Source organism: Callionymus lyra, chromosome 8 (assembly GCF_982586985.1).
Source record: "Callionymus lyra chromosome 8, fCalLyr1.hap1.1, whole genome shotgun sequence".
Taxonomy (NCBI): Eukaryota; Metazoa; Chordata; class Actinopteri; order Syngnathiformes; family Callionymidae; genus Callionymus; species Callionymus lyra.
In genome coordinates this window covers 16189925-16203269 of record NC_141825.1, presented here as the reverse complement: position 1 = coordinate 16203269, position 13345 = coordinate 16189925, and the positions used below count along the sequence as shown (strand labels likewise).

The 13345-nt window shown below is 42.3% G+C and overlaps 1 protein-coding gene across 1 annotated transcript in view; it reads right to left on the bottom strand.

The window, feature by feature from the left end:
• mctp2a (multiple C2 domains, transmembrane 2a) overlaps window positions 1-12556 on the bottom strand; it is a 47195-nt gene extending 34639 nt beyond the window's left edge. The window contains exons 1-9 of the mRNA XM_087797959.1: window positions 12414-12556; window positions 11106-12082; window positions 9815-9874; window positions 9633-9747; window positions 6376-6518; window positions 5941-6017; window positions 5435-5549; window positions 5343-5366; window positions 163-336 (exon numbers count right to left, since the gene is read on the bottom strand). Coding sequence (XP_087654085.1) covers window positions 163-336; window positions 5343-5366; window positions 5435-5549; window positions 5941-6017; window positions 6376-6518; window positions 9633-9747; window positions 9815-9874; window positions 11106-12071 — 1674 coding nt within the window. The 5' untranslated portion in view covers window positions 12072-12082; window positions 12414-12556. The remainder of the gene's footprint in view (window positions 1-162; window positions 337-5342; window positions 5367-5434; window positions 5550-5940; window positions 6018-6375; window positions 6519-9632; window positions 9748-9814; window positions 9875-11105; window positions 12083-12413) is intronic.
• Between the last annotated feature and the right edge of the window lie 789 nt (window positions 12557-13345).

The window sequence follows — 13345 nt, the reverse complement described above, 5'->3', positions numbered from 1 at the left end:
ATGGCCCAGTGAGCCAAGGTGGAGGTGAGTCACTGACAGGCACCTGCTGAGGGGGGGAGGAGTGGGGGAGTGAGAGGTGAGGGCAGGGAGGGAAAACTTGGAAGTGAAAAAGAGCAGACATGAGGAAGACGGAGACTCGGGGAAGACATAAACTTTTGGAACCTTGCTCTTGTACTTCTGATCGCAGAGGCGGTAGCGGACGAAGACGTCTCCCTGGCCGTGCTGCGGCAGATCCTGTCCTTCCACCAAGGTGATGGCAAGAACCCCGGTCCACATCTGGTTCCTCTGCTGACTCCTTTGCATTTCTGCTGGCCGCGGAGATGGCATCGCTTTCGGCTGCAGAGCGGAGAGTAGTTTATTTATGACAAATGCTTTGATTGATCTATCCATTTATTTAAATGATTTTAACAAAAGCCAAAACAATGAGTAAACATCAAAGGCAATCTTTGTATGCGTCTTTCTTTGACCTAAAGTCAAGCCTTACTTATCACATCCTTTAACACCAAAGCTGAACATTTACATGTAGCAAAAATACGCTCCAAATTAGAAAATTAGTCCGAAAGTTGTTTTATTTAAGTATAAAGGCTATTTGGGGAGTCTCATGTAAGACCATGCTGTGGCCGTGAGAGAGTGAAATGTACACCCAGACTGCTCAGTCCTACAACACTAGCCAAAGAAAATAAATAAACAAATTGGCAGAAAAGCTGAGTAATAAAAGGCCAGCAGTGAACTTTAACAATGCCACGGGTCACAGGACTCTTTGCACAAATAAATTACCCCGACAAGAATTGACACATTTATCCCTACAGACTTGATCAGGGTTTAAACTTGCATGTCTAATTTTTTTGGGCGAGATTGAACCCAATATGAAGGTTTAATAAGTTATTTTATTGATGCATCACAAATATAAGTTTCACTAGTCAGGAGTATAAAAACAAAACTGTATCTTACCAAAGTTTAATACATTTCATCAACCTTATTTGTAAGAACCAAAAAATAAAATGCAAATATAATCTTATTTCATCAAACTTTCAATAGTGTCTTACTACACAAGCTTTGATTGGCTATGCTGCCAGTACAGATGACTTATTTTATATAAGCCTTCGCTCGTCTCTCTCACTTCCTATCTTGCAAAAAAAAGCCTCTCTACCCTTGAACAAACTTAAAATTTGAATACAAAGGTCAAATTCAAGCTATGAAGTAATAAATCTGTACTTGTTAAGAATTTCTTACACCCTTTATGTGGCATTAACATTCAGGATTTTGACTATCTGGTTGTCACTTTGTGTATACGTGTCTTTTATTAAGTCTGTCATCAATTAGTCCATTATTTGGAAGTAATGAGGAAAGTCCTTGAAGCCGGTCGAAAATGTCTCCAGCACAACATCACCGTGTTATCGGGTTCATGCCGAGAGCTTGAGGTTCTTTGTAACGCTCTTACAACTGGGTTTGATCTGTCGCAGGTGTTTAATGACAGAGGCCGACATCATATAACTCCGAGAAGTCCTACATTTCCAGAATAACAACCATTTATCTTTTTCCTCTCCCTTTCTTCTCCAAATAAAAAATAAGACGGGCGTATTTGAATTCGTGGACGTCCTGTCTTCGGCCCCCTCACGCCGACAGAGTGCAGGAAAATAGGACAAAGGTTTACACAATACTGTACATCTCGGTTGGAGCGTATTAGCACATCTCTTTTGACAGGAAAGCCACATCACAGAGGCTCCCAGAGTGCGAGGAGGAGCGGGATGTCAGCGAGCAGCCAGATGTCCCCGGCGGTGACAGTCCCACTCATCACAGGCTCGCAGACTGAGTGTGGGGAGGCAGGACACTTGGCATACTGCACCAGGGACAGCAGGCGGCAGTGAGTAATGATGCAAACCACACAGTGCACTCATCATCACATTATGCGAACATGCAGGCTTGTATCAGGGTTTGCTGCATCTTAGCCCATCGTTCTCGTTTGGAACCAGAGGAAGTGTTCTTCTATGGAGGCTGAAACCAAAATGCCGGTATCTTAAACTAACAGCACGACTGTACATCATTAACTACATTAAAAGATTTCAAGTGGTTTCAACATCTTCCTCAAAGGTTACGAGATGAGTTTGGCAATTGGCCCGAGGGCCACGTCATTTAATGTGGTCCGTTGATAGATGCCATTGATAGAAGCTAAGCTAAGGAACAGAGACTTCCAAAAACTGTAAAACTGAGATTGAAGGAGTGGAATTTGATGGAAATAGATACCATTAAAGAGAGTTTGGTAAATGTTAAACTTGTTTTTCCAGCAATCCAAGAGATTTTTGACCCCTTGTGTGGTTGAGTTTTAACCCCTGTTGTACACAGTCACAGGCTGCTAATAATAAGAGGTTTCCTTCCTTGTTTTAATGAACTCTTCCTGTAACACTTTATTTAATCACTTAAAATTAAAATCTCCATCACAGCAGGAGTGCAGCCAATTAATTAAATGCATTAAAACTAAAAAAAAGGAACACCTTAGTGACCTCTGGAAAATACAGTCATGTTAAAACATCATCCAATCGTTTTAAGCAGCCCATTTAAAATGACTGGATGTTGAGGTGTCAATCAAACTCCCCTTCTGTGCATCAATGCCATGAAGTTATAACTATTTGGAACATTCTGAACAGAAAGTACTTTTTTGACCTTTAAATAAGCAGCATGAACCACAATGTTTTGAACATGATCCACCCCACTTTAAACGTAACTTAATGCAAAGATTATAACATAAAGAACAGAAAATATAGTTGTTGTTTTTTTACTAATATAATTATAGATTAAAGGGTTAAAGTCGTCTTCCCAAACTAATGGAAAAGTAAAAACATGTTTCTCAACATTGACACAAGAAATTTTCACAAGAGATCAAAAAAAATATTTGAATCTTCCAAGACCCTTTCTTCAGACTCTCCTCCCATAAGAAAAGCTGACTGCAGTGACACATCCAATCATTTTGATGTTTCATTTAAAACTATCTTTTCACAGTGCTCTAAATTCCACAGATTACACTCAATTTGTGCTAGAGAAGGCGTGTCAAGAATGTCTGGCTGAAACCTTGCAGCCATTAGTCAGATTTCATGTAGTCCACGGTCTCTGTTATAAACTATAATTCAACCAGAGAATGTAAAATACCCTTGTTTTAATTGTAAAAACTGTTTTTCTGTCATTTTTTTTATGACAATATCCTCAGTCTTAAAACCTTCAAAGTAAAGCTTCTGATTCTAAATGCCAATTCCTGAATACCTAAAACGTGTTTTCTCTCTGTCAGTTAAAAAAATGCCAATTTTGTGTGAAATAAATACTATTTTGTATAGACCTTCTGAATGAGATAACAGTTGGTAGGATGTAACTATGTTGTGCTCTAGTTGGTTTTCCAAGTGATACAGCACAGAATAAAAAAGTAGTGTGGTTTCCCTTTCAAATAAAAAACAAACAAAAGTGCATTTGTTGCAGGTTCTAATAAAACAAGAAACCGTGTGTAACCCGATCCCCCCGTGCACAAAGACACTTAATAAATACACAATGTCTAATCTCGTGCGGAACACTCCAAAGAAATTCCCTTGTACAACAGCATTTTCCATTTGGCTTATCTATATCCACGAAGGATCCGAAGCAAGACTTCCCCCCGTGGAAGGTGTAAGATGTTAGAACCAGTCTGTAAAATTGTATTTGAGTTTAATCTGAGCGGTGAGAAAATCCTGCCTCTGACCATTCTATCAGGTGGGACTCCGAGAGAGAAAGATAGAGAGCAAGAGGGAGGGAGGGAGTGAGGGAGGAAGAGGGGGGCCGGGGGGGTCTAGATATGTTTCCAAAGTTCCCATGAGGCCATGCAGTGACAGGCCAGGGCTGTAAAAACAAACAGCGGAGAGGTTGTGTCGAGTCGGCTGTAATTAAAGAGCCGGGCCCGTAATCTGTTCTAACCTCTTTGATTGGCCGCCTCCTTCGCCTGCCCCGGCGTCGCCGCTTCAAACGGGCCGGAGCGCCGACTCCCCTACCGCTCCGGCCCCTCCTCTTCAATTCGGGGGGTCACAACCCACGTTGCCAAACCGATCCAGAGGGGATCAAAGCCCGTCTCAGGGACCTGAATTAACACGGAATACCACAGGCACAGCCCTATAAATATCAGCCCCTTCAAAGGAAAGAGGAACAGAGGGAGTGGGAGAGCGATAGAAAACAGGCCTCCGCCAAGTCATCCCAAGTGTTTATCTTGGACACATTTCTATCTCAGCGGCCAATAAAACAATTCCACTTAACTGTAAGTGGCCCCCAAAGAGGGTCTATTCCTGGTCCTAAAAGGGCTGTGCGATTGCTTCCATATGGTAGGACAGCATGATGAGCTCAGACCCGGGTCCATTTGGCTGGTACCTCAACACTGTCCGTCCACAGCTGTGATATTACTTCCTCACATCTGGGTTATTGCCCACCGTGCCTGGGAATTATCAGGCTTGCCGATCTTAGGCATCCCGCACTGGCAACATGCCTCGAACAGCAGAGCCCCCCCCTGCCGCCCCCCCTTCCGACTCTCTCCCTGCCTGATTCTCCCATGCCCCCCCCCACCCTTCCCTCCCCCTTGTTTGAAACACTATCACACAGCATAGTTTCACTCGGGCACTTGCCTCATCTCTGAGGCGGTAACACCGAGGGACGAGAGCGATGTTCTGTGGAAGAGGAGCCGGGCGTCCGCCGCTGCCAGCATAGGTGTTAAACGCAATAGGCTATTGTACGTTTTTTTTTTTTTTTTTCTCAAATTGAAGGATTGTTACGTTGTTAAATTAGCGGCGTGACTTAGGCAGCGGAGCGTTGTGCACATTCCCATCACACTTTCCTGCCTCCCTTTGAGAATCTTTAACCATCTGTAACGGATAAACCAACAGCGTGTATGAAAATGGCTTCATTTGCTTGTCATCTCATTTCAAATTGAGATTGTCTACTGGACCATCAAGAGACTGAACACTGGCAGCTGTAGAGACTACATAGGTGTGAATACAAACCCACTCGCCGCAGTCCCAAACATCAACCCACCTATTTCTCTCTGAATCTAATTACAGCTGCAACAGAAGCGGGGAAAGAATAACACTTGAGAGGAGATGGAACTTTTGTTTACACCCGAGCCAAACACAGCTTTGTCGTCTCATTTCATAGACTCCGTCAATATTATTATTTAGGTTTTTTGATTAAAATGGAATACGTTTCTTTACTGAAAATGATACTATTGAAAATAACTAAAGCGACTGAAACCAAGGTCTCCTTCTGAGCCACGTCAGGCTTTGTCTCCACATAGCACGGTGAGATACTGCCCCCAAGTGTTGGACTCGAACACAGAAGCTCACCTTGTTTTTCCTCGGCGCCCATCTCTGTGTGGAGGAAAATCATTCTGATTAAAATGATATCTTCTTTGATCTGAAGCTTACAGTGAACTCACAGGGCTCCTTTTGATGGTCGCGTCGCGAAACATCAGGCAGACGTCGACCACCACGGCACCCATGTCGTCCTCCTTACTCCGGGGATCGTCCAGGCTCAGCTCCATTTCATAAGTCCTGAGCAGAAATCAAAGTTCAACCAACTACTAACCGAATTATCTCAATCGCTTTTGACCGATCATTTTATGAATCGGGATGAAACTAATGTTGAAAAAACAATTTATCATTAAGCTATTTTTGTGACGTTGACTTTGTTATGTAATCATCATCTACGATTTATTGTTTTCAGCTCGGAAGGCACTGACTTTTATGGATGTCACTTCATAAAATATCACCACATTAAAATTAAATAGTTTTCCATTTTATACTGTTTGATATTGTAGCTTAATGTAATCTCTTAAACCACCAAACACGTAAAATACTATATTACACTTTACATAAACAGTCCTCGAATTTGTTTAACCATTTTAACATTTCAATTTCTTTATTCCTAAAATGTTTAACATACTTGTAGAGGTCCAGATTTTTGAGGGAAATGCTGCTCGCGCCCATGAATTCATCAGCTGTCCTGTTCTTGTCGTACACCTGTGATAAAAATAATAAATTAAAAACACAATTAAAAAAAACAGGGAGCAGTGATGAATTCATTTTCATCTCATTTATAAATGTAAAATTGAAAATTCTAAATGATAAATAATTGGAAAAGTTTCATGATTGCATTGTAATAATGTAATTATGTTAATAGTGCATTTAATATTGTATTTTAACCATAGCAAAAGTTAATAGAAATGTAAACATATAATTTAATAATCTAATCGAAATATAAAGTTCAAAAAGTGTTATTCAGATCAATAATTGTAATAGAAAATGTATAGTAATTGTATCAGTGTTTCATCTCAGTGTTGTGGTGGGAATTAAAAGGTGTGGTGGCGAGGCTTCCTACCCGAACTTCCACCGCGTGCTCCCTGTCTCTCAGCGCGTACGTGAACGACTCGTTCCATCGTGGACTCAAGTTTTTATAAACGACTTTGCTCTTGTAAAATTGCTTTCCCTCCAGTTTGAACTTGACGTACGGATCGCTGGTGCCTTGAAATAATAGAGAGAGAACACACATCATCAGATCAACGTCGCACACTTTCGCCATTATATCGTGGAGGTGGAGGAAAAGTAAAAAGATTGAGCGAGGGAACATATTGTTATTATTATTATGAAGAGAAAAAAAAATGAGAGTGTGTATGACAACACACTGGTGAACACACAAAGTACACGCTAACACTCCCTTCCCCCATGCTGGTGGTGTGAGAGACTGAAATATGTGAGGAGGAGCTGCGCCCCACACATGGCAAAAACAGAGGGATGTAGCTGTTTAATTGTGAGCGAGAAGAAACACTCGCCAGCATGAGGCGACCAGAAACCAAAATCGAGATGCAACCGGTGTTAATCTCCCAAGCCTGTTAAGAAAGTCTGTCTGTGTGTAAGGTGGGGGTGTGGGACTCCTTTGTTTCTGCAATTGCATGCAGATTGGCCAAAAAAATGAAAGCCAGTCCCATGCCTTCATTTGTATAGAGGAATAAAGGGGTGCTTGAGAGTGCCCGCGGGGAGGCTTGAATCACATGACAAAGGCCCTGTGGGGATGGGTTGTCAGGCCTGTCAGCGCCCCACTCCAAATGAACATCTCGCAAAGGCAAGGCAGGACCCACAGCAGCTCCACCCTGCCAGCCCGTGACAGGGAAACCTCCAGGCAACTTGACAGGAGGAGAATGTGGCAGCTCGTGAGGAGAAAAGCTCTGGCATGAGTGAAAACGGTGACGATGGAAATTAATAGGAGGATAAAAAAAAGAAGAGGCAAGAACAAAAAAAACGAGCGGGGGGGCTGGTGGCTTTCAGAATACTCGGTGACAATGGAGAGCGTTGGCGAGCCTTTCGGACCAGTGGCGATTGTTGGGCAAACAGAGGGGCATGTGGGGATCGCATCTTGGTGCCATCTTGTCACGGAATGTGAGGTCTCAACTAGGCCCGGGTCAGGGTTTTTTTTTGTGCTGGGGGGTCTGGTGCCACCAGTGCGGGCTCAGAATGACTGGACTATTAAGATGAGTCAGCAATATCTGGACAGCATGAATTGGGACAAATATCAATAGACTTTTTGTCAATGTTTTTCCCTGTAGTGAAGGTCAAGGGTCACCAGAGTCCCCCAGCTTTATCAAGAGGAACAAGTGAATTTGAATAAGCTCTTTAAAACCTCCTATGGGATCGATCATCATTTCCTATTTTGTATTCAATTAAAATGAAATTATAAAAATGTATAAAGGATATACAGTATTGGGGCACTGGGTTGCAGTGGTTACTGTGATCGCAGCAAGAAGGTTGTCGGTTCACTTCCAGGTCGAGAAGGAGCCAACTTCTGACCCTTCTGTGTGGAGTTTGTATGTTCTCCTCGTTTTGTGTGGGTTAACTCTGGGCACACAGTCCAAGAACATAAAGAGGTTGATTGGGAACTTTGGGAAATTGTACGTAGGTATGAGAGTGTGTGTGTCAATTGTTGTGCGTCTTTGTGTGCCCTGTGACAGACTGGAGTCCTGTCCAGGGTGTCCCCCACCTCTCGCCCGAAGAAACTGGCATAGACTCCAGCCCCCGTGATTCCCATAAGTGATTAAGCAGTAGAAAATGAATGAATGAATACAGTATTGACAAGCCAGACACATTACCAATGACAACTTACACATGACCAAAGTCTCTAATGAATGAATTAACATTCACCAGGAATAATTAAAATAATCAAATATTTGTATTTAACTGGAGAATGGCTGCAATGCCGTAGATTGTAATCTAAAAGAAAATAAAAAAAACACAAAGTGACTGAAAAACACAGTTTAGAATGGAGAAAAAAAATAGAAGAATATTTCCATTATAGGGTAGTAAGGTTAATTCTAATAGATCCTATCCAACAAAAAAGAAAGTAAAATAAATGATATTGTATCCTGCAATGAGTGATCTGCTGTCTGTTATGTCACATAAAGAAACAGTGTCATTGTAATAGCTATGACATGTTACAAAAACCTGTCAAACTTGACATCATTTTTACATAATAATTGACACTTGAACATTCAGAAGGTTAAAAAAAATGAGTTAAAAAGAATATGCTCATTCTATATTGGACTTTCCAGAAAATGTGGAAACTGCCAGTATTTCTGGTAAAAATGACTCAAATGTTCTTTGTTTATAATGACATTGAAAGTGTTATTCACATGGAGTGACATCATTCAATGACTGTACTGCACTAAGCTCTAGCAACAGTATGTGTTACAATGAGCAGTTTGTCTTGTTTGGAATCTCAATATTTTGTGTTGTACATGGCTGATGACACCGTCAATGGATACTAATGTGTGCTGTGAGCGACGGTTTAAATGGGAGTGCCTTTTTTGTTTTCATTGATCAGTAACTTGATTAGAGTTGAATCATGCCTAAGAAACATATGACCATTCATCACGTTGTAGCCACTGTGAACCTTCTGTCATGTTAAAGAGCAGCCGTTTCCTTTTGACCCACTCGTCCACCCATTACTATCTTATCACACTTGCTAAAATATTTATACTTGCTTATACTTCCTGCCACGGGACAGTCCCTAGTGAACAAATCCCTCACTTATTTCCTCCAACTGTCAATCACACAACTTGACAAATACCTAGCATATGTGCATGATAAAAAAAAAGTGAATCTTAAGGATTACAAATACAGTTTTGAGGGTTATTCAATGAGCCGTTGTATTTCCAGATAACGCCACTAGAGGTCAGCGTTTCTGCTAGTACAGTGTGACTTGAGTGCATGCGAGAAGCCATTTTTCTTTTTATCACAAATTCATCACATTCTTAACTTAAAAAACACGCAGAGGAACAGAAAAAAAAAAACTTTTTGGTTTCAGTTTGATGCCAGCTTCGACAAACTGGTCCGACAACATCATTTTTTCCCCTCACTACTTTTCAAACCCCATTTGGAGGTCTCCCAATTTGAGTAAATATTAGACAACACACTTGTTCGACAAACACAATACCAAATAAAAAAAACAAGTTGACTTGTACACGGCCCACCAACGTTCCACATTCTTGAAAAACAACAACCATATTATCCCTCAATCTTCATACCATTTTAGAAGCTGGCAATAAAGCGCCGTGATAATCAAGTCACGCAAGCAGCCGCACTCACCCGAGCGTTTATCTCTGACGACCAGATTCTTGCCATTCTTGAGAGTGATGCACAGAAGATACCTCTGGAGGGGGACGAGAGCCGGGACATCAAGTTCCGCGTTCGCGGTCTGTAGCTGAGAAACGGCGTGAACTTAATGATGCCTGCAGACTTTTCTCTGAATCATTAGTAAGAGCACTTACAAAGTTGTCGCAGAGTTCTTGTGTCATCTCCTCAAAGTTATCACACGGTTCACTGGAAAGCTGGACGAGGAACGAGCATCAGGGTGAAGGCCACGGTTTGGAAAACAAATGTGTAGCAGTGAGAGACAAAAAAATGTAAATATAGTTCTAAAAAAAAGCTGTTGTCTTATTAACTTTTTCTCTTTTTCTTAATCATTCTTAGAAGAATTTAAAGTTTAAAACTTTTAATGTAATTTAAATCTGAATTGTTTTTAAATCAGTGACAAGGTAAAGAAAGAAATGATCAGTTAATCAAATGGACACAAGAATGATTTGACTCTAAGACAGTGATGTTCTTATGGCCTTATCTTGTCAGATAATTTTGATAAAATTAAACATTTTGTCTCTGAGACGTAGCTGCTTATGCAGTGGAATAAAACCTACCCTTAACATCTGTATAAAACCACTGATTCTCCACCTACTTACTAGATCTTTGGTTCATTCTCAAACACTTTAACACAAATTCTTGAAGAATGCGACAGTTATGTGCTCGTTCTCGAATTCGCAACTTCACACAGCAACAAACTCCTGCTTAAGATACTCTAGAAAAAATCTAAAATGTATTGCAACATCTTTTTATTTGCTTAAGTAAATTATTAGAATGTATACATTACGTTTTTTGGGGGAAAATAAATGCTTCTTCGCCGGCGAAACATGTTTATTATTCAATTATTATTGACTTGCATCACAGGTACATATTGTCCACATGACTTCAATTATTCTGAGACTAAGCTTTTGTAAGACTGACCACGTCCATAAAACAGGACAACATAGGGTCAAGCAGGTGGTCATAATGTTTTGGTAAGAAGTCAGATGATGCCATATGGTCATCGGTGATCCTGACCAGCGGTACAGCCTCAAATCAAGAAAGTTGCAGGTTCAATTCCGGCTGGAGGCCACTTGTGTTTTCACCTAGGCACCATCAATAATTAGTCCATCATCTCACCCCGGGTAGCTGGGATAGAGCTCATACATGAAGGGAAAATGAACGAATGAACTTTGAGCCATTCCGAAGTGAGATCAAATCAAGATTCCATTAGACAATAGTACGATTGTTCTTTTTCAGAGGGACAAATATGTGGCGAGGGGAAACATTCATACACTTCCCTGTACGATTTGCATTCTTTGCTGCTGAGGGTTACAGTAGGACACTTTTTTTTTTCTATCAAGCTAGTTTTTTTCAACAGGTCCTCAAAGGAGACGACAAATTTAAAGGACGCTACAAAGTAGTGAAGACATGACACACACTGACCTCCACCGTCTCCTCCTGGCCGTCCTCTGCCTGGCCCGATTCATGAAAGTGATCTTCTGCGAGGAGCTCTTTCATCATCAGCGGAGAGAACAGCTCCTGGTCAAGTCCTTCCGAGTCGGTCCATGGCATATTGACGCGCTCCTCGCTCGGAGTGTCGCCGGCAGAATCCAGAGAGATATGATCTCCGCTCTCTAAAGCTGAACCCACGTTATCTAGGATCAGAGACATTCTCTTGCCAGGTGTGTTTTCTGTGATCGCCGGCGGAGTGTCTTTCCCGGAGAGGGACGACTTTAGCTCCCTGTAAGGGTTCACTTGTTCCCCTAAAGAGTGTGCCCTGGCCAACGCCGCCGCCAAAGTGCTTTCTCTGTCCGAGGCCAGATTATCTGGAAGGGCACTGGAGACGCTGCTGTTTTTTAACAGAAGTTTGGGTGAGCTGGTATGCCTGCTGATTTCAAAGGATCTTGACGTAGGTAGAGGATCGAAGGAAAACTGTGGTGGCTTCTTCTCGAACTTGTCCACCACTGCGTACATGGCCTCTTGATTCCCCTTCACGTTCCCACTTTTGATGATGTCGTTAATCTCCTCATACAGACTCGAGGTCTCCGGTGGTGCGCTCATCCTGTTCACCACGCCGTAATCCGGACTGACCCTGGTTCTGGGTCGCGCCACAGGTACGGCCAGTTTGCTCGCCGAAGGCGGCCCATCAGTTTGCAAGAAGCTCCCGACCGAGTCGGAATCACTTAACCCAGGGGAAACACCAAAGGCATCCGTGGCAGGAGTTGACGAGATGCTTTCGTCGGAAGGTTCTTCGCCTTGAGCGAATCGGAGGTCCGGTACCGATATACTGCGACGATACGCGAGTTTCTTGCCGTGTTTGGCGGGCAGCTTTTTAGCCGGCTTCTTAAGATTGATCAGTTTTGCTTTCAAGCGAAGATTGTCGAAGAAGTTCTTTTTCTTGACGTCCATCTTGAGAAAACCTTTTGAAAAAAGTAAATACTTTTATTTTAAGATATTCCAGCTCTTAATTCTTGCTAATGGGATACAAGCTAACAAAATGTCACTAAAGAATACCTGCACTACCAGATTCAGAATCAGAACCCTTTTTATTGCTATTTTCGGTAAAGATTACACAGAATTTGCTTCAGTAAAACTGTAGAACATTAAACAAATATACAAATTCAACCATTTTCGTAGTGCAGAATAAACACATGGAGAGTTAACAAAAACTTCATTATTATAAGTAATTTGTTTAGACCTAAGCTACTTTTGTTTACCAGAAATTCTTGTGTTAAAAAAGTTTCACTTTACCTTGCCAGCTGGAAAAGAAGGAAAATGTATATCCAGAGAAGGCAACAGTTTAGTCAAACCACCCAGCGAACCATCGCAAATATGGTGAAAAGCAACAACACAACATGCCGTTGAAACACTTCCCTCCTTGGTGACTAGTGATTGGTCAAAACAGCAGTTTTGAGGCGAGTGAAACTGGCTGAACCGGTCCCACGAGCCGAGTTTCTATGAGATGAATTCCACAAGTCCTGCCCAGACTGATCAAGCTAATTTAAGCTACTAAATGTAGTAACACTCAGCAGGGCCAGGAAAGATAATTGGATGAAAAAAAACGTGTCACCAGTGAGTCAGTGAAGCCGTGGCGGTCGCGTCAATCTGCCCGACAGTGACGTCGGCTCGTCTCTAGGAATGTTTTCACCGAGTTGAAATGAGTTTCTCCAGAAGTTTGTGGAGGAGAAGCGACAATATGTGATCCTCGCTAATTCTGGAGTAAAAAAAAAAAAATTCTACTTCCTATTTGTCCTGGACCATCCCAAATTATCACGACAAGAGGAAGACATATGAAACGCTGATATCTCCTCGCTGATCTCCGGCGCATATCTGGCATCGTCGAAATCCTTGTCCTCGTCCTCGCATGCCGTCCCGCGCTTGTTGACAGAGGGACACGGTTTAGCCGAGTGAGCATTTGTGTTTGAGGAGTTTAGACCAGAGTTTCTTCTGTGCACACAAGAGGAGCTACAGCGACAGAAACGCCGGTGCCAGGCCCCGGCAGTAGAGACTATGACAACAGATGCGTTTGGAGTCTGGAGCGATTCTGGTTCAATATTTGCTCGTGGGTTTACAGGGATGAAGCCCACACGAGAGCACCCCGACTTGGCTCCCGCTTCGAGAGGCAGGACAGAGGGAGATCTGAAATGTACAAACCCAGATGGCAGGTGGCCTGTCGCCCCCTA